The 20,891-nt window shown below is 38.3% G+C and overlaps 1 protein-coding gene across 2 annotated transcripts in view; it reads right to left on the bottom strand.

Moving 5' to 3' along the window:
- The window catches only part of LOC136847159 (uncharacterized), a 35,716-nt gene extending 21,858 nt beyond the window's left edge, over nt 1-13,858 (bottom strand). The window contains exons 1-3 of one of the 2 annotated variants that reach the window (XM_067118569.1): nt 13,723-13,858; nt 11,706-11,919; nt 11,343-11,403 (exon numbers count right to left, since the gene is read on the bottom strand). In XM_067118569.1, coding sequence (XP_066974670.1) covers nt 11,343-11,403; nt 11,706-11,919; nt 13,723-13,794 — 347 coding nt within the window. In that variant the 5' untranslated portion in view covers nt 13,795-13,858. The remainder of the gene's footprint in view (nt 1-11,342; nt 11,404-11,705; nt 11,920-13,722) is intronic. The other variant, XM_067118577.1, reaches the window with a different exon arrangement.
- Between the last annotated feature and the right edge of the window lie 7,033 nt (nt 13,859-20,891).

The following is a 20,891-nucleotide window of genomic DNA, read 5'->3' as shown; positions in this document are numbered from 1 at the left end:
ATTTCAGATACTTGCTGGCCTACGGTCCTATCTACGAAGTTGGCAACGGGTGGCCATCTGGAGGCGTGTCCATTAGTAAAGCTCCCTTGATCACAGTTGTATCATGGTGTTTTGGAAAAGAACAATTTGATTTGCAAACTTTGTAGTTCTCTTGCCTCTTAACAGATTGTGCAAACTACTTCTGCAACCACTTTCACAACAGAAGAGATACTACATTCCAGAGGACTCAGTCCATCCCCCTTCATTAAGAATTGTCAGTCTGTTGGCTGACTAATGACCTACCCCACGAAGACATTAACAGGAAGGCCCAGCTTTCAATACCTCAGAGTCTTAATTAGTTAAGAGAGTGTGGTTATGTCTGCCATTCAAACAGTATCTTGGCTGGCTCTGTGGCTATGCAGCTCAGAATGGTAGTGAAACTTCTCAGTCCTTTCAGCTTTCTGTTTCAGACCCACATAAGAGAGGAGGTTAAAGCAAGAAGCGAGGAAATTCCCATTGAGTTTGGCAATACCCCTCCTTTGCTGCCATGGTTAGGGGGTTGCCTTTCTCATGCATGGACCAAATGGCTGGAACCAGGAGCAGAGCCCTGGGTAGCATCTCTGCTATGAGACGGTTACAAAATGTCATTCAAGGGCTTTAACCCTCTCAAACATCTTAATTCAGTTCCTTCTTACCATCCACATTCCCAGAAAGGCCTTGCCCTGGCAGAAGAAGTAAAAGCGAAGTTGGAGAAAGATACCACTGAGGTAGTGAAAGACTATCTCCAGGCTTCTATAGCCATTTACTCCTAGTGAAGAAGGGGCATGAAGATTGGTAATTGACCTACCATTTTTGAACGAGTGTGTTCAACAGACTTCTTTCCAGATGGAGTCTTTATGCTTTCAATTGATCTCCAGGATGCATATTTCCAGATAATCATTCATCAGGAAGCACGGAAATATCTTTGTTTTGTCTGTGGGGGATGATCCTCCAGTTGAAGGCTCTGCTTTGGACTGTCTACAGCTCCTCTAGTTTTCACGGTTGAGTTCAATCTGGTTTTGTCTTGGGGCGCAATGGAAAGGTATTCATCTATGGAGGTACCCTTTATGGTTGGTTAATTCTAAGCCTCATCAAGTTAGTGTCTGATTCAAGACAAGGATTGTGTTCTGGACCTTCGCAAAACACAAGACACTGTGATGAACTGCAAGAAATCCATGCTCTTCCCCAGAGCAGATAGGGTACCTAGGTATGCTTCTGGACTCATTCAGGATGAAAGCCTTCCCAGCGAACTCCAACATAATCAAAGTTCAAGAAATTAATGAGCAACTTCCTCTCTCTGCTAGAGCAACCGGCTCAGTTCTGGGAGTAATTCTCAGTCATTTATTATCTCTAGAGACACTTCTACCTAATGGTCACTGACAACTGCAATCTCTACAATGGCAACTGAAACAGTTTTGATTAGCTCATCTTCATTCTTCCTACCATCTTATTCCATGAACCACAAATTGAGGGAAGATCTTCATTCGTAACTAAGTGACAACATCTCAAAGGGGTTCCTGTATTCTCCTTTCTTCTAGATATGTTTCTATTCTTGGATCCCTTGAAGAGGGGATGGGGACCTCACCTGATGGGGGGAATTCTTTTCGAGGTGGCAGACAGGAGAACTAGCCCCACTGCGCATCAACATTTTGGAGATGTTTGCTGCATAGTTAGCTGTGCTTTCATTTCAAGACAACATAAAAGATAATTTTATGGTGTTGATGAACAACAATATCACAGTAGTGGCCTGTCAACAAGCAATGGGGAACAAGTGTCCCAAGCTCTCTGCCAGCTAGCTGTGATGATCCATGAGTGAGTAACTCTCCATTCAGTAAAACCGTCAACAAGGTACATTATTAATAATAATAATATTGTAATAATAATAATATTATAATTATTATTATTCAGAAGATGAACCCTATCCATTTGGAACATGCCCACAAAAGCCATTGCCTTGAAATTCAAGCTTCCAAAGAATATGGTATTCATTGGAAAAGTAACAGAAGGTATTATGAAATACAGGAAGAAGAGATCAGTTATTAAAAAAAAAATAATAAATTACTAATAGATATACAGTATAAAAATGTAAGTTAATTATTAAAATACAGACTTTAGGCTAGTAATGCATTGCATCTTTGCTTGAACTTTTGAGGTTCCAATTGCACATCATCCTCAGGAAGACTTCCGCAGTCCAATGGTGTGAGGAAAAGGACCTCTAAGTCCAAATCATAACTACAAATGTTAGGGAACAGAAACCTGCGATCATGACCCACTCTGTCTACAAGAGATAAACCTCTGGCAGAGGCACACATCCACACCACAGAACAGTATTCTAGTAAAGGAAGGACAAATGACCTACAACAGATTGCACTGATTTTATCACTCTTATAAATAATAAGGCCTTACACACAGTACCCAACTTCCATGTGGCATTTTCCAACAGTTTCATTAGATGTTTCTCAAAAGTAAGATGTGATTCAGAAGTATAGTTAAAGCTTCAGACTCGGTCAACCGAATCCTATCCACTTAAAGGGGAAGATGGGGTGGGATGTCAGTACAGTACAAGATCAAATAATCAAAAGTGTTTTCATTTTACTGGAGTTCAGCCTCATACCCCACTGACTATACCATTCATCAATCCACTCCATGTCCCGATTGAGACTTAAGGGCAGCTTCATTTCTCATAAGTGGAGACTTTACTACACACACAAGTATTGCATCAATGGCATACTGAACAATCTTGCTTTCCAGGCCAACAACCATAGAATTGAAATTGGCCTGTAGTTACTGCAGTCTGAAGATATGCAACTCTTTGGGACAGGCACTGTATTACTAACCTTTCGCTTCTCCACAAAGACACCACATCTGCATAAGGATCCACAGAACCTACTAATCTTGGGAGAAACACACTAGAAACTTTTCAAAACAACAAAAGGAAGAAACCATTAGGACCTTCACCACCCCAGCTGTCAAGATTATCCTAAAATCCCTAGAGCAAAATGCAAACTTTGTGAGAATAGGATCAGGATGACAAGTAGCAGGGAGAGGGACATCCTCAGTTGACTGCTTAGCTTTGAAAGGCCAATAAAGCAGTTCGGCCTCTCCCTTAGGCCAGTAACCAATCTACCATCATCTGTAAGTAGTGGTGAAATGGAAGATAAGGCTGACCCAAGGGCAGAAGAGGCCAATTTTGTCCACCATAGGTGGGGTGAGTAATTCCTTGAAGTTTCCTTTTTAAGGAATTATTGTAATTTCTCTCCAATACATGACAAATTGTATTTGCAGCATGGTGAGACTCAACAAAATGTGGTGTAATTTTCACGTGAACGATTTTGCCCCATGTGTTGAATTTGGTCTGTGTCATGGTAAGCAAATGAAATGTGTTTGAGATATGGGTCCTCCTTTACTAGATCTGTTGTAACCAGGCTAAACAAAAAACTTTGTCTTTTCCTTTCCAATTCTGGATTTTTGGGAGGTGATAAAATGCATTCGAACACCCCTGAGACAATGAACAATTTTCATCACTGGACCTACAGACGACTCTGGTAGCTCCCATGTGGCTGCAAGCAGAATTGTATGACGATCTGCTATCACTTACAATTAGATTCCAAGGGAGTTACCCCTGTGGCCCACTCTTCTTTGTCAACACCACATTTAAATGTACCAACAGTCATTTAACTCTGTCTTCATGGGTGGAGATTATCAAGAACATCCTCCAAGAGAAGATTTTTTGCAGGGCTGCACAGTAAATGTCAGTACATCTCCCCTCAGTAATTGCTCAAATATAAATTAGGTGAGATTTTATATCTTTTTCCTGCCCCATTTTCCCTTCTGGCTTTCTCAACTGCCCCCAGCCATCTTCGTTTCCTCTGCAGTCAGGATTGACTCTTTGTTGCTGACACAGTTGTGCAGCTGAGTAAGGATTGGATTTCTTTTCAAAAGTGAGGATGGACAGCATGCCTCCTTACCATGAGAATTTGAGTAGCTGATAAGTTGAGTGAGGGGAAGGATTTACTTCAAACCTTGCCTATCCTGATGCAATAATAACCCTCAAGGCCCTGTGGGTAAGGTGTATGCTTGGATGGATCTAGGGCAGTTATGGTTATCCATCAACTTTTGTGGAAGGATAGTTTAAGGATTTGTTGCAGAAGTAAAAAATCACACAGATTCAAAACCCTTATACAGTTGGCATAATGCATGTCACAGAGGGTCCTTACACACCTACAAAACTGAGCATCATTATACTACAAACATTTTGAGTACAGAAAAACCTCAACTCTAAGAACTTTTGTACTTAGCAACTACATTATTGTTAGTTTTTGCTTGGCTACCATACTAGATGTATGCATTTTTAAATAAGTCTCCTAAACTGAATGATAAGAGTAAATTACAGGTTAGTTCAGGTTATGAACTACATGGAATTGCTGTTACCTGTAAAATATCAAGAAAATATTCGATTGCACAATATAACATAGGGCCTTTGTTACTTAAGAGACTTTGTTACTTATTAGAAGCCAAATCTCCAAAGTGTCTGTTAAGTTGAGGTGTTACTATTTTCTTTCTTTCCTTAAATCTTAGTGCCATCAGTGCACCTCACGGGGTGCACTGCAGGCATTACTTAAAGTTCTTTGCAGTGTCCCTTCAGCCCATATATGCAACTCCTTTCATTCCTTTTATTGTACCTCCATTCAGATTCTCATTTTTCCATCTTACTTTCCACTCTCTTCTAACAATTGTTTCATAGCGCAACTGTGAGATTTTTCCTTCTATTACACCTTTAAAATTTTTCTTCTCTCAACTTCCCTTTCTGCGCTGAATGACTTGAAAGGTCCCAGCAATTGCCCTTGGCCTAAATTTTAAACTCCATTCCATTATGCTGAAAACCCTTAAGGAGAGAGTCACCAGACAGGGCTCCAATCTGCAGAGAGAGAAAATTATAGGAAAATGTGGTAAATAAATGCATTCTTTTTAAAAAGTGTGGGAAAGATCCAATTAGGGTTTATCCTGCCTTAACTGTCAAGCCCCAGAAGCAAAGTGTTGACTTCTCTAGACTTGAAGGCCACTGAACACAACTTAGGCTCTGGAAAGCATGACTCAGGCACTGTTCACAAAGGCTTGAGCCAAAAGTTCTGCCTTCTGTTCTGGGCAACACACAGCACAGCAGTTCCAACCGCTCCCATAAGGGGAGGCCTGCTAGAATCATCTCCAAAGAATGATGACTTAATGATAGACCACAACTTACGGTCTTCGCCACTGGAGAGCAAGATCTTCATGCCCACATTATAAATTCTCTCACCTTTTTCATAGACAACCTGAGCTTGACTTCTAAGTTAAATGAAATCACACCTCAAAAAGTCCAATCAAATGTTCCTCCATAAATGATAAGCTTCTAGATTTTTGTGGTAGGCAAATGAACATGTGGCATTACACCGTGGTTTATCTTTGAGACAAAACATGAGGATTTTAGGAGGAATTGTCTTCTAGATAATTGTGCTAAGATCATAACATTCAAAATCATTCAGACTTCTATAAATATTGCTACACCTGAGCTCAATAAGATCACAGTGAATAACATCCCAATTTGATTTCAAGTACACCCTCCTTGAAAAGCTAACATCAGGAACAACCTGATCTATCTTCTCATTAATCTTAATCAAACTAAGATCAAATAAGCACACTGGAAAACCTACTCCAAAAGATACACTCCTTGTACAGCAATATCTGTGAATACAAGGTCAAGATGGTTGCCCGAAAGGTGTGGGTTCATTCATCAGCTGTTCACAACCAGAAACAGTGGAAAAATCTAAAGCAGTAACACCATGATTATTGGTGACAGTAACTGAGCACAGTCGTTCAGTGTGATGAGCACTGTAATCACTAATGAAAATTAAACAAGCCTTGGAGTCAGTTTCCTTAACTACTGTCATTTTTGGTAAGCAAGCAGCCATAAACAGTCATCCAAACTAGTTTCCTATAGCTAGCAAAAAAATGTCTTTCAACCAACTTTAACCACTTAGTTTTACGACATCCACATTTATACAGTGGTCGATGAGATGCAGAGAAACTCTCGTATACAGAGCCATTCAGTGGACCCTTGGAATGACACTATGCTTGAGTAAAATGGACTTCTTAAACCCTGGAAGCAACAGTTCTGAAATATGTCACAAATCTGACATAATGAACAATAACAGGAACAGTATATACGAGCAAAACTAATTCTGAAAAGTAAATGCCCATAAAATGGCAAAATTACTGCCAGGATTAAACTAGTCAACTGGGAGGGGCCAGCAAACCCAGCAAGGACAAATACGGTACATCTCCAGATTTGCCAGACACTAAATGAAGGACAGTAGTGTTGGTTTGAAAAAGTCATGGGTAAAGATAAAGAAAAGAAAATGACACAGGTAATGCAACCTCTTGTCAAACCACCAGGCATTCTTAGCCCTTCTACTAAGCCTGCCCTAGATACAATATTTATATTGTATTTATGCAGTACTACATTTTTAAGACAACGTACATACAGTGAACCCCCGTATTCACGAGGGATGCCTACCGCAACCCCCCACAAATAGCTAAAATCCGAGAATACTTAAAACCCCTCTAAAAACACTTAGAACTGCCCATTTTGATAAACAAGAAAAACCCTGTAAAAATGCTTATACCCGAGTATTTTAATAGTTTTATCACAAAACGTGCATTTATTCATGAAAATTATATGAAAATACAGTAATAAGTGAATATTTGTGAAAAATACCGTGAATGGGCGAATTTTCCACAAATAATGGGTAGATATGTTCCACAGAGAAACACGCAAATGCATGAGTCTGCGAATCGTGAGAACGCGAATATGGGGGGGTTTACTGTACACTGTGTAAATACTGTACAACTGTTATACCTTACTGTTCTGTTTACTGAATATGTAATGAGAAATGTCAGTATACAATTTATACAGCAGCTAACTTGAACCTCCCTAACAAGGCCTCAAATGGATTCTTAATGTCAGAAAAACCAGGATCCACTTAGATGTGAGAAAAGTATGAAAGAGGCTCAGGAATAAAAGTTGAGGAGGCTGAGGGCTAAGGACCCTCGAGCTCTGAGCCTCCTGAATACTGTCTGGTTTTGAGGACATTGAAGTCTGAAGGTCCATGAACAAAGATAGGTGAAGCTTCATAGTTACAGGCACATTTTTTACAATAAAAAACATTATACAAATCCACTAATGATAAATAAGCTAATTCTGAGTGGATTTCACTCAGGATATTTGAAATAAAAATCCCACTGTGCATGTGTCAGCTGACTCCGTCTTACAAGGTGAGACTACTCATCCTTTTGAGATAGTCTCAATCTGAAGAGTGAGGGTAAGGGTGTAGGTCACTAGAAATTATGGTTAATCCCTTCCCTCAGTATTCCAGTTATTTTTGTTTACAATTATGTGTAAAAAATTCATGCTATCATGAAATACAGTAATTAAAAAACTCACTACAGTACAGTACACAAAAAGATCACCTTCACGTGCTCAGCAACAGGTGGCCCCTCAGTCACTTGGGGGTAACTATAGGGAGGGTGTCTGTCCTTGTAGCTATGGAAAGCGTGAGTTGTTAGTTCCATTCTTTTCCACCAGAATCCGAAAAGGCAGAGAGAAGCAAAGCATCAGCAATACAGGTGGTCCCAGGTTATTGGCGGGGGCTCCGTTCTGAGGGTGTGATGATAACCGAAAATTGCCGCTAATTGAAAATTGGTGATTTTCTTTTTTGAGGGCGATTTTCAGGGCTTATCAGCGGCGAAAAGTGCCAATTTTTGGTTACCGGTGCCTCTGTTAGGTATGTATTAGCGCCAATACCCAATTATCGGAGCCGATAAGCGGAAATCAGCGATTTTCGTCACTAGGCAAGCGCTGTAAAACCGGATCGCCATTAACCAGGGACTGCCTGTACAGTATTCAGGGAAGGCCAAGCCTCAAGGACAAATATCTTCAAACACGGCCAGTTATATGTCACCTGCTCTCGCATTTGTTCATTTGATTCACTACATGCTCAGGTTTTTGAGAACTCGCAGCAAGGGAAAATTGGAGACCATACTGTAACTGACAACATTGTTTTTAAAGAGGTCCTGTAGATATTTCATTCTGATTTGGCCATATATACAGGCAGTCCCTGGTTTACCACGGGGGTTCCGTTCTTCCGCTGCGTTGTAAGCCGAAAATCATCATAAACCGAAAAATGGTCAAAAATCATAAAAAATCCTAAGAAAATCTTACTTTTAATGCTCTGGGTGTATTGAAAACGATGTAACTGCATTTTTAATGAGTTTATCATCAAAAAAACCTCCAAATTTTGATTATTCTGCCATTTTGGAGCCATATTTCTTTGTCGGATCAGTGTACGACGAGTCATAACCCTGGAACATGCGTTGTAAACCAGGAAATAATTTCTGATGAATATATCTGAAAAGCGTCGTAACCTCAGAACGTCATAAGCCGGAACCGTAGTATACCAGGGACTGTCTGTCTGTATATATGTGTGTTTTTTTGCTTGGAATTTTCCATGTTTTATCATGAAATAAAATGTGTTGAGATTGAGTACTATCAACAAAATGTTTATGGATTTTAAGACATAATTTTTTTTTATAAAAGTAATTTACGGGTAAGAAATCCTTTTCAAATCAAAATATAATTTGCTTGCCCTTTAGAATTCACATGGTAATTATGAACCACCTGCATTATGAGGCTCACAGTAAACACTACTCCTGTTATACAACTTCAATATTACTTACATCAGAACTATTAACAAGAAAACTAGTAAATGCAAGAGATAGCGAGCATCTGCTAGTGATTTGTTAGTTTCCATTTTCTGTCAGAATCCAGAAAGGCAGAAAGAGACGGAGCATCAGCAATATTCAGGGAAGGCCAAACCTTCTGTAGATATGTGATTGTGAAAGAAGACATATCTTTAGCTTCCCCATCTTTCAATGATGGATGAACAGCTTTGCAAGAGGATGGTTTCTCTATTCCAGAAGTGGAAGCATTGGGGGGGGGGGGAAGATGGACAGTGATGGGGGTTAGGAAAGATTTGGAAGGACTAGGCATCACTTCCAGCATGGGGCCCACACTCCATGGACTGAGAAGCCTTTCCTTGTCTTCCTTGCCCTCCTACCATAATGCTCCCACCAGGAGGAAGGCCAAGATATACCTTACCTCTACACAAAGTATATCTCAGATCTACAGCAACTGGGGACATAAACCAGTTACATGGCTGGCCATGACCATCACAGCAGCACTGGTCCTGTTTAATCTCCATACTGAGAAAAAATTGCCAAAACACAAAAAACAAAAAATATAAGGACAATAGAGAGTGTCAGGGCAAAAAAAAGAAAGGATAATGGAACTCAGCCTCACAATCAGCAAAACAGCCAAACAGGGTAGAGTGTGATTTTGTTATGCAGTGAATAAGTATGAGATTCACTGATCGGGATTATGAAAGAGAGAGAGAGAGAGACACGATGTTGATAGTTTAAAATGATGAGTCATGGGACCAAGTAAATTGAAGACTAACCATAACAAACCTCCAAGATGTGGGAAAGGAAGGAGGAGTTAGAGGATAGACTAAGAAGTGAAAAGGTCAGCAAAATTGACCTGATTTGTCCTTTGCAAAAAGTGGGAGTTAAGATTGAACCAGTAAGAGTAAAGTAGACGTCCTCAAGGAGGCGGAGTTTTATTCAACATAGGTCCAGAGTTCATTCTGATCAATTTTAGGCAGAGTTACTTGAAAACCAAATTGGGTAGGATTGTGTCACTTTCGCTCCTCTCTTAACATCAAGAAATTTCTAAGTCCAGTGTGGCTGGCCAGTGTGAAAATAGTTTTGTAATAAAACTTATGAAAAAACGTGCCAGTGAATACTTACCCCCTCCTGAAATTTTGAAAATATTAATAGACAATTTCAACCTAACTTACCGAGTCCCCTGTGTTACTATCAAATGAAAGTCAACAGAAAGAGAGTCATTCATATGTGGTGCAACGCAAAAAAAAGAAATACTGCATCGCATAACAAAATAATTTGGTGGCAGTTTCGGAGGATTTCGCCCAGCGCACATTTGAAAAACTATTTCACACGGCCAGCCACACTGGACTTAGAAATTTCTTGATGTTAAGAGAGGAGCGAGTGACACAATCCTACCCAATTTGGTTTTCAAGTAACTCTGCCTAAAAATTGATCAGAATGAACTCTGGACCTATGTTGAATAAAACTCCGCCTCCTGAGGACGTCACTTTACTTTAATGGTTCAATCTTAACTCCCACTTTGCAAGGACAAATCAGGTCAATTTTTGCTGACCTTTTCACTTCTTAGTCTATCCTCTAACTCCTCCTTCCTTTCCCACATCTTGGGGTTTGTTATGGTTAGTCTTCAATTTACTTGGTCCCATGACTCATCATTTTAAACTATCAACATCGTGTCTCTCTCTCTCTCTCTTTCATAATCCCGATCAGTGAATCTCATACTTATTCACTGCATAACAATTTGATGCATTCACACATACTGACGGGTGAAGGGACAATGGACAGCATGCATGAGGGGAGCATAGGCAACTCCCTTCTCTCCCCTATCTCTACCAGGATACTTCCCTTGTTAGTCATTTACAGCCTGTCCAGCACATGTGCTGAAGAATACTCCATATATGAAAGGCATAGTTTGTATCTCTGTAGTAACAAACAGGAAATGTAAAATATGGCCATTAACATTTTGCTACAGTTAATCACAGCATGGTGTCAACGAAAGTTTGAAAAGTACTGAATACTGAAGCAGATTCTGGTCCTATGTTTGCAGAGGTGGTGAACATGCTGGTGCATTTGTCATTTAAACTAGTCAATACCCACTCTCACCATAGATATAGAGAGAGAGATTGGACAGCCTATGATAGCCAAACAATTTGTGACATGCACTACCTGGTGCCATTGTTATGTGTTGATTATTATGTAAACAATGATGCAACTCATGCAAACTAATGTGAAACCCTGTACTCTATGAACGTGTTTTCTCAGCTGTCCTTCAAGACTGTCCACTGATTTATGCACCATTTACTAAATACAATATGTACTGTGTACAGAAATAAAAATATTTAATTTTGCTGGTATATTTTTTCTACAGTTAAGCCAAAAAGTTTTCCAGATATGGTGATGTTACAACATCACGATCATACTGCATTTACAGCCAATTTTCACAGTAGTCTTTAAAGATTGATAAATGATCTTTGCAGCATTTACCAAGGACAATGTGTACTATATGTAGAAATAAAAATAAAGCTAATAACATATCGATGTAAATTTACCTTTGTAATGTTCGTGGCTCTGGTAGGTTCAGCTTCAGATCCTCACATAAGTAGTGGTAGGCTTTGGGGGAATATAAATGAAGCGTTAAGGCAAACTGTCACTGGGCTAGTGAGTACAGTACTGGGTTGTCAGCTTGCAGAACAATTCACATGGAATGCCTAAAATAGAAGGCCTCTGGTTAAACCATTATGCAATAATCTGTAAGTCTTAGAAAGTGCATCAGGTCACTTACTGTCAGATAGCTTTTGACTTAGGCTATTTATTTCATTGAGTTATTTTTGGGGAAGAACTGAAAATCATATCCCCAGCACCTGAATAGTTTTCAATGAAAGATTCATATGGCTGGTGCACTGCAATCATACCTTCAAAGGGAGCCAGTTTGAGTTCTAGCTCTGAGTTGCTGAGATTTTTCTTAGCCAAATCCTGTGTGAGTGACTTCACTGTCTCCTTTGCCCTCATCTCTCTGACTCTGGCATTACGCAGGCCGCAGGGTTTTTCTTGAGACACAGTTTTCTCTTCCTGCTTCACTACTCTACCCTCTGGTGCTGCTACAGCAGGAGTGGCATATGTAGGCATCTAAAAGAAAACATTATAAACCTTGTTTAATTTACACATCCAATGCTCATATTTATTTATTAATATATGATACAATTTTTACATGACAGTATTATGCCATAACAGGCCTAAAACCCTACATGCTAATTTATTAGGCTATATGAATTTAATGTCAAATAAGCTTTAATAAAAAGCTTATTACAGCATTCACTATTTTATTAGCTCAAAAAGCAGGCGTGAAGTTGACTGTGATCTAAAACATGTATACTTGTTTGAGGTTGTTTCAACACAATTATAAAGATTTTCATGAATGAAAATATGTCACTTGTGAAATGTGATCCCTGTTCTTTTATGATTCTGTTTCTGTATGTAACAGTTGATGGCCCAGCACTGGGTGCCAGAGATTGCTCTGTTGCTGCTGGTCTGTGCAGCCGCTGCAGCTGCCATTTCTGGGAATCAACACATAGCAATGGAGCCCTGTTTGGATGCGACAGTCACATTACTGTCCAATCTCTATCTCTATGACTCTCACATCCACCACCACTGCATAAATACATTCAGAAACTACTTTATAATTCAGACCTTCTCTGACTTTTGCTGGGAGCATACTGTGTTGAACTGCAGCAAAATCTTATCAGCCATATTTTGCATTTCCTGTTCTTTAATGCATAATTGTATATTCATATCATCTGGAAATGTGGGCAAATGGACAATGACAAAGCCTGAATTTTGGAACTGAGGCCTTTCCTTGTTCCCTAGATTATTTTGCCTGCACAGCTAGATTTCATGCAAAATTTTTTTAGGGTGCCTTTGAATGTTTTTACCATTAATCTGACAGCAAATCACTAGTTTTAGAGATGCTAGATCTCCATTATATCCTACAATTATGGTGGACCAGAAAGTTAGTGGGAGAAAACACATGACGAGTGAAATATGGGATCATACCCCAACATCCTCATGATACTTCTGGAAGTTCTAATTCTGATCAGGTTAAGGTTTCTGAACATTTTGCAAGAGACACTACATACTATATTAGTAACACCAAAGTGACTTAAGTTATGTTAGGTGAGGTGGGGGATCCAAGAGGGTGAAACTCCTCGGCCAGATAAGGATGCAGTGTCCAAGGTTAGGTTACGACCCTATACAGTACCATAGGTTAGGTCAGGAGGGGCAGGTTCCAGTGGGAGCAAAGCCCCCACACCAGGTAATGATGTGGCAAACTAGGTTACATTAGATTACAATATATTTCTGTATTTCGCTTGTTTGTGCTTTCCCCCACCCAAAACTCACCACAGTTTCCCACTGTGGTCACTCCCAATAAATATAGGATATAACGGTGGTACACCATCCCTCAAACTACTAATTTATACGCCGCCGCAGAGCTACTACTTAGTTCTACCTATTATTTTAACCTATGTAATCTCATTATGGTTTACAGTAAAAATTTCGGGCCAACACATTAAATGTGCAGAAAAGGGTAGACAGTAATGACTAGGCTAGCCTAAGTTATGTTACCTCAAGGATACCCAAAAAATCCTACCGTACCTATATAAAAATATACACCAACTTAAAAAATAAGTGCAGAATCCAAAGCAAAGTAAATTATTTATATTTTTTATAATAAGCGTATATCAAATACCACAACAACCTAAAAATATGACACTAGCAAGCAAAATAAGTAATTCATTCAATACACAGTGGCCTGGCCTACCTAAATTGTAGGCCTGTGTATTCACGATCAAGCAACTACTACCATTTAAACACAACACATCCAAGGGTACTGTAATGTACATAACTGTATAACAAAAGTGAAATTGTACTGACCATGTTACCAGTAGTAATGTAGAACGGTGGTGCACATGTAGCTACAGAGCAAGAACACTTCAAAACAGTCATTCACTAGATTCCCCTTTTATTCACATTTTCTATGGTGCTCATTTTCTATGTACTACAGTTATTAGGGTATACTATTATATTACTAGCATATCGTATTTACTGTACAGTATGGTGTGCAATTTACTACACAGTAATGATTCTGAAACTACAATAATATAATTGAACTATAATATATAAACATTCATTGACTGTTCCATAAACTGTTCATAGCTTTCCATCTCCCTGGGAAAGTCATTTCAACATTTACACATTGGACTAGACAGTATCCCATGTGGTTAGTGCTACATAGCTCAGTCTAGTTCTGCTCATCCCTTCACAACGGTGTGATTTTATTGGAATTTTCACCATTTTGTGATTTAATGGAATTTTCACCATTTTCTGTGATTTGGTACATATGGATGGAAGCACTGAGATTGAAATAAAGGACAGTATATAATGACTTGGACCATTGATGGATGGTCCCTTGTTTGTATTTTAACTGATCTTTCACATTAACAATTGATCCCTGATCCTCTTTTCCTGCCAAGGGCAACCAGATTTGCTGAGCAGCAACACGAATATGCAGTAAATGTACGTCACTATCGAACTTCCCGGTTCCAGAGGTCCTTTATTCCTCACACTGTTGTACCGTGGAAGTGTCTCCCTGCGGATGTTGTGCAACTGGAACCTCAAAAGTTCAAATGAAGATACAAAGCATTACTACCTTAAAGCAATCCTCCTTGTATTTTATAATTTACTTACATTTTTATCTATTTATTTTTTATTCAATTTATATTTTCTTCTCTAATAAGCAATCTCTTCTTTCTGTATTTCCTATTACCTTCTGTTACTTTTTTCCAGTGAACGCCATATTCTTTGGGAGGTAGGAATTCAAGTCAATGATACTATGGGCTTGTTCCATATGAATAAGGTTCATCTTCTGCATATAATAATAATAATGTTGGGAAAGTGCAAATGCCCAAGGGGTTACTTTACTTCAAAACGAAAAATGCTTCCAATCCAAAGTATTAATTTTGGATAAATAATTCTCATTCATATGTAGGACAGATGTGTTATCACATGGCCATGAAGGTTAAGAAGAAATTTGGCTAAAAGTTAAGTATACCTTAGTTTAACCAGACAACTGAGCTGATTAACAGCTCTCCTAGGGCTGGCCCGAAGGATTAGATTTATTTTATGTGGCTAAGAATCAATTGGTTACCTAGCAATGGAACCTACAGCTTATTGTGGAATCTGAACCACATTACACCAAGAAATGAATTTCTTTCACCAGAAATAAATTCCTCTAATTCTTCATTGGCTGGCCAGGGAATCAAATGCGGGCCTAGAAAAGTGCTAGCTGAGAACAATACCGACCCGTCCAGTGAAGAACTAGACTCTGTGGGTTATAAAAGGGTAATTTAGGGAGTTTCATGTTCACTCTTCCATATTTTATATAACTGCTAGATCTGACTTCATTTCAGAGGCAGCAATTTATGGTACTGTACTTTATTTTGAGAAGTCTGTGGTTATTTATATCATGGATTTGATAGTTTCCGAGACTTGCCACACAAAACTTGTGACAAACTAGATTAAACGTGAAAAAATTCAACAAATGAGGATGAAATAAAAGTTTTCTTCGGGATTATCAAGTGTTGACGTATAATAAAAAAAGCTAGATAAGCAATGATATTAGACTAAACACTTTATGTTATCTGCCCACTCTTTGTAATACTGTTTCATACTGCAGTTTATTTTTAAGCGAAGCCGTACCTATATTATATTTACATTTTGCTGATACAGTAATGAAGCTGGTCATAAATTACCACTGATGAGAGCATTACAGAAGAATGCAGTAATCTAACTACTGGCATAATTTTCTACCACCTTTCCTCTAGTTATCTCAGGTTAGTAAACAAGGCTAACCTTTAGGTGGAACCACTTCTGGAAACGGTGGAACCACCCCTTGCTGGCCCAAAAACCTTCAGGAGCCGACAATGGTCCTGCTCCTGCCTCTTCTTTGTCAGCAGGGGCGTCGAAGTCTATGAAGTTTGCTTCCCGTACGTCACTACCTACTGTAAAAGTCAAAAACTGCTGGTAGAGTTTTCGTGCCTTCTTGCGGATGTTGTTGCCGTTGAGGGGGATGTTCTTCTTACAGCAGTCCATGATCCACAACTCCAAGGCTGACTCCATCCTCACAATGTTCTTATCATGTACAGTGGAAACCGTCTTAGCACTACTGCAGAAGCTGGCAGCCACGGTCTTCCTTATATTTACCCCTTTCTTCTTGATGTACCGGCTGGTACTCTCATTCATGCTATAATGGCGGGCTAGTGCGGCCTAAGTTTTATCTTCTCCTGGAGCATCATGACATTCTTCTGGTGTTTAGGTGCTTTGCTAGAAGCCTTAGAAGGAGCAGGGCATTTAGGAGGCATCTTAGGGCATGATTAAGAGATACACAAAGATTGAAAACAAGACACAAAGATACTTAAAGTATTGTACTGTACACTACACATACGCAACAGCACACTCACACAGGAGAGGCCTATGCAGTGAACTGGAAGAGGTGTGGGCTCTGCACCTCTCTCAGCGAGACAAAGTCTTGGGGTGGGTACAGCCAATGAGCGCCAAGGAAAATGAATGGCACTCCTCGATTGGCTTCTTTGCAAACGCTTGCTAATATCGTGTCAAGTAACATTGCGCCTAAGTATTTCAGCTTCCCAAGCAGCATTTTCTTTCTTGTGACCTTTGTTATTAGAATTTGCGCTTTGTTTGGCAAACATCCTTTAAGGGAAAAAAATACATTTTATTGATATTTTGCTGTGTTTACGTTAATATTAATACTGTACAGGTTGACCATCACTAATCCGGTGTCATTGGGACCTGGAGGGTGCCGGATTAGCCATTCTGCCGGATTAGCCATTTATTAGGCTAGAATACACGAAACCCAGCAGCTAAGCACCTCATCTTAGAATTAAAATATCCCATAAATCAGTACAAGTTGGTTAATAAAGAAAAGACAATTATCAAATACAGGTAGTGCTCGAATTACGATATTTCGAGTTTCACGATGGGTTAGTAATTAATACCCGTCTGAAATATTTAGGAAATATTTTTAGATTTCGCGCAGGCAGCGAGAGAGACCAACTTACAATAGACCAACTTCTTTTCCTCCATCTCTTTATTCCATCTGCTAGTTAAAAAAGTAAAAGAGAATGATAAAAGTATTGTCAGTAATGTTATACTCTTGCGTAAATGTGTACAGTACTGCCATAAACAACCGAACGGGAAACTGTTGTTTTGCTACTAATCGTATCGGATAACAACTGTTTTGCTTGTATTTCAACCATCGTACGGTCAAACAATTACTGTCGTTATGTTACAAATGACGTTAAGTACTGTACAATAGGACTGATATATTTTTAAACTACACCTTATTCGCTTTGGAGAAAAAGATCGGCAAAGAAATATACTGCTTCAGTAACTTTAAGCTGCAAGTTGTAGCTGAAGCTGAGAAAACAATGTTCAAGCTGCTAATGACTATAAATTATCGTGCATCAGCAACATGGATGAAACTCGACCCGTAAATAAAATTGGAGAGAATGTATTTTAAAACTACTGGGCATGAAAGAATACAAATTACTGCTGTTTTTCACGCGATAAAAGATAAATACGTAAAGCTCGTATTATGATGAAATCAGAAAATAGCGAACGGCATCTTGATTTTCTACACAAAACACACGTGCCCCAAAGCGGCCAGCCGCAATTCCAAAACGTCATATATTAACGAAAAAATAGCTAAATTAATTTCTGGCGAGACGTATTTAAGTTATATTTCAACTTAAAAACACTTCATATGACAAAAAATATCCTTGTCCCAAATAAATAAAGTATCTATATTCATTTACGCTTACTAGAAGCAAGAAAAGCGCACTGAACTGAGTTAAATGTGGCGAAATAAACACCGCGTTATCGATTCCAAAACAAAACATTGATCGCAATTTATAATACAAAAGCAATATGAGAATATACGCAATTGGATACAATGCAATAGTAAAGCATAACTTTTTAAAAGATCCATTAAAAGATGCACATTCTTTATGTTGATGTTTGTATAATGCTGTTAATATGTGAATAGAGTTCAGTATAATGTAGGCTAGGCTACCGTATATTTAGCCTAAACGATATACCTTAGTGTAGGCCAAAAGACAATAATAAATGTAAAAAATGGAACAGCAAAAGCATGCTTGCATTTACAAACACCTTCAGTTTGTCGATGCAGCACATAGCGCCTGTCCAAATCAAGCGGCGTGGCGAGTTAGCACAGCGACCGGGAAATTTGAAAATTAGTGCGGAAACATTAGAAATAACTCTGGCCGAAATTTGTGCCGGATTACTGATTGTTCCGGACTACTGATTGCCGGATTAGTGATGGTCAACCTGTATTTGAAAATTAGTGAATAATTTTTTTATTAAAAAAAAAGGTATTTAGTTATGAACATAAAATGAAAATAATTAGTGAATATTTTAGATATGCTCTACGAAAAAATCTCATCCTAAAACACTTTACATAATATAATTTCAAAGTCATCTTACAACATACCCTTAAAAAACAAGTTTTGACGTAGGAAAAACCTAGTTTTGGTAGTTGCTGTTGAGTCCTCAAGGAGTTACCTTCCATGGTCTACCAGCAGGTAACTCCTTGAGGATGAAACAGCGACTATGCTATAAAAAATATACAGTATGGCTTACAGCTATGCATGAACACTCCTTCAACTGTTACTGTACTCTTACCAAGGCAAAAACTAATCAAGTTATCCCTATACAGTATTCAGACACATACATTTTCTTTCATAACGTAATATTCAAGCCTTACCGTTTTATGTTAACATAGATAGGGGTGACATTGGTACATTGTTTGGCGATGGTTAAAAAAAAAAAAAATTTTATTGAGATTTTGCTGTTTACAACAATATTAATATTTGAAAATAGTACAGTAAATAATTTTTATATCATAAAAAATGTATTTAGTCACAAAAATAAAATTAAAATAATTAACAAATACTTCAGAAATGCTCTATGAAAAAATCTCATCCTAAAACACTTTATGTAATATCATTTCAAATTTATCTTACAACATACCCTTAAAAATATACAGTATGCCTTACAGCTGTGTGCGAACACTCCTGCAACTGTTACTGTGCTCTTACCAAGGCAAAAATGTAGATAGGGGTGGCACTGGTACATTGTTTGGTGAATGTTTTTCAAGGAAAAAAATACATTTTTTTGATATTTTGCTGTTTACAGTAATATTATTTGAAAATTATTACAGTAAGTCATTTCTATATCATAAAAATGCATTTAGTCACAAAAATAAAATGAAAATAATTATCAAATATTTTAGATATCCTTTACTGTATTTATTAATTTATTTTTTCTTTTTTAATAATTTGTATCTCTTCTTGCTGTATTTCCTTTTACAGTACTTCCTCTTACTTCTTCCTAATGAATACCATATTCTTTGGAAGCTTGGATTTCAAGTCAATGGCCCCTGTGGGCTTGTTCCATATGAACAGGTTTTATTTGCTGAATAATGATAATAATAATAAAAAATCAGCGAATAGGCGAATTTTCCGTGGACTACTTGGAGTTATGTTCTACAGAAAAATTTGTGAATAGGCGAATACACAAATCCTTAAACGCAAATGAGTCAGGGGTCCACTGTAGTCTGAATTGCTGTTTAGGAAGCAAGACAGCGCCGATAAGCTGTTTTTATCCAGGTAGGTGAGGCTGCTGGAAATTCAATCCTCACAAGGTAGAGTATGGAATTTGCAATCAACCTCAGAATCACAGATGTTTTCATAAGGAATGATTTTGTATGGAAGAAACAACCAAGTGCAGCACACTCACCAAGCTCAAGAGACATAATGGCTGGTACTATAGAAAATGCATACCTCTAGGGTGCCAGATTTGAGAAGGAAAACTCATAAATGAACAGGACAAAGAAAACTGACCCAGATTCTTCCCAATGAAAGTAGTTGGCCCATCTCAATGTACATCCCAGTGAAAAAGTATTTTAGGATTTAAGATATAATATCATGTCAATGAAATCTAATAAAGGTACTCTGACAGCAATAGATGCCAACTTCAAGAATGGCAGAGTTCCAAATTACAAGCCACAGAGGAAGGGGGCTCTAATATCACAACCCTTTTCCTGATTAGTGCTGAGTGACCATAAGGTCCCAAGGTTTAAGCTATGACCCTAAAACCTTTGGGTGAACCCTATGATAGAATGAACTCAATGGTCTGGTAAAACCATTCATTGATAATAATATGACCCTAAATTCCATACATCCCGCCTTGACGCCAGGCAGTAAAGGGTCCTCCCAAGAAACATCCATGTGAGCCTGTGAAATTATCTGTGGTAGCCAATAAAAAACACAATTATGAGGAATTAGTCAATTCTGACAACTCATGTGTGGGAACAGATGATTGTTCACTAATGTTAGGAAGTAAATTCAGTTCTTTTATGAAACACACATGACATCCACGCTTTAATGACCTGATCTCTGTTAGGGACTATTAGCTTGACGAGCTGCTGAATGTATTTTCTGCTTTTATTTCTATTTTGTCTTGCACTTTATGGGTTCACATGCCTGAAGGTAGAACAGCTTGTTCCTGTCATGTACTTAATACCATTGATTATTAGAAGCTGGAGTTTATTTTTTTTGTCACTGCTTGCTATTTGGTCTAGTCCAATTCTTCTGGATCTTGTTCCTACGGCTGGAAATGGTGTAGTGGCTTCTTCCTATTTTTGGGGTGTTTTTCACATATTTTTGGTACTGATACATATTACTTTTGGTATTAGTTTTTTTGTGATGAAACACCATTGAGAGCTTTTCATGTGCTTTCTTATGATTTTCTTCCATGTCAATCTCTTCTGCTGTTTATATTTATAGAAACCCCAGAATATTGGGAATTAAGGACTTCATACATATTTTTGTTTAGATTCTTTCTAATTTTCAGAGTAACAATCTCCCTGGTATTCACAGTAGATTGCCAGTAGCCGACACAAAATGGTGAATTGCATTTTAGAGGTATAGGTACATATGGTCTTA

Source organism: Macrobrachium rosenbergii, chromosome 2, assembly GCF_040412425.1.
Source record: "Macrobrachium rosenbergii isolate ZJJX-2024 chromosome 2, ASM4041242v1, whole genome shotgun sequence".
Classification (NCBI taxonomy): Eukaryota; Metazoa; Arthropoda; class Malacostraca; order Decapoda; family Palaemonidae; genus Macrobrachium; species Macrobrachium rosenbergii.
This window is presented reverse-complemented; position numbering and strand designations above follow the sequence as displayed.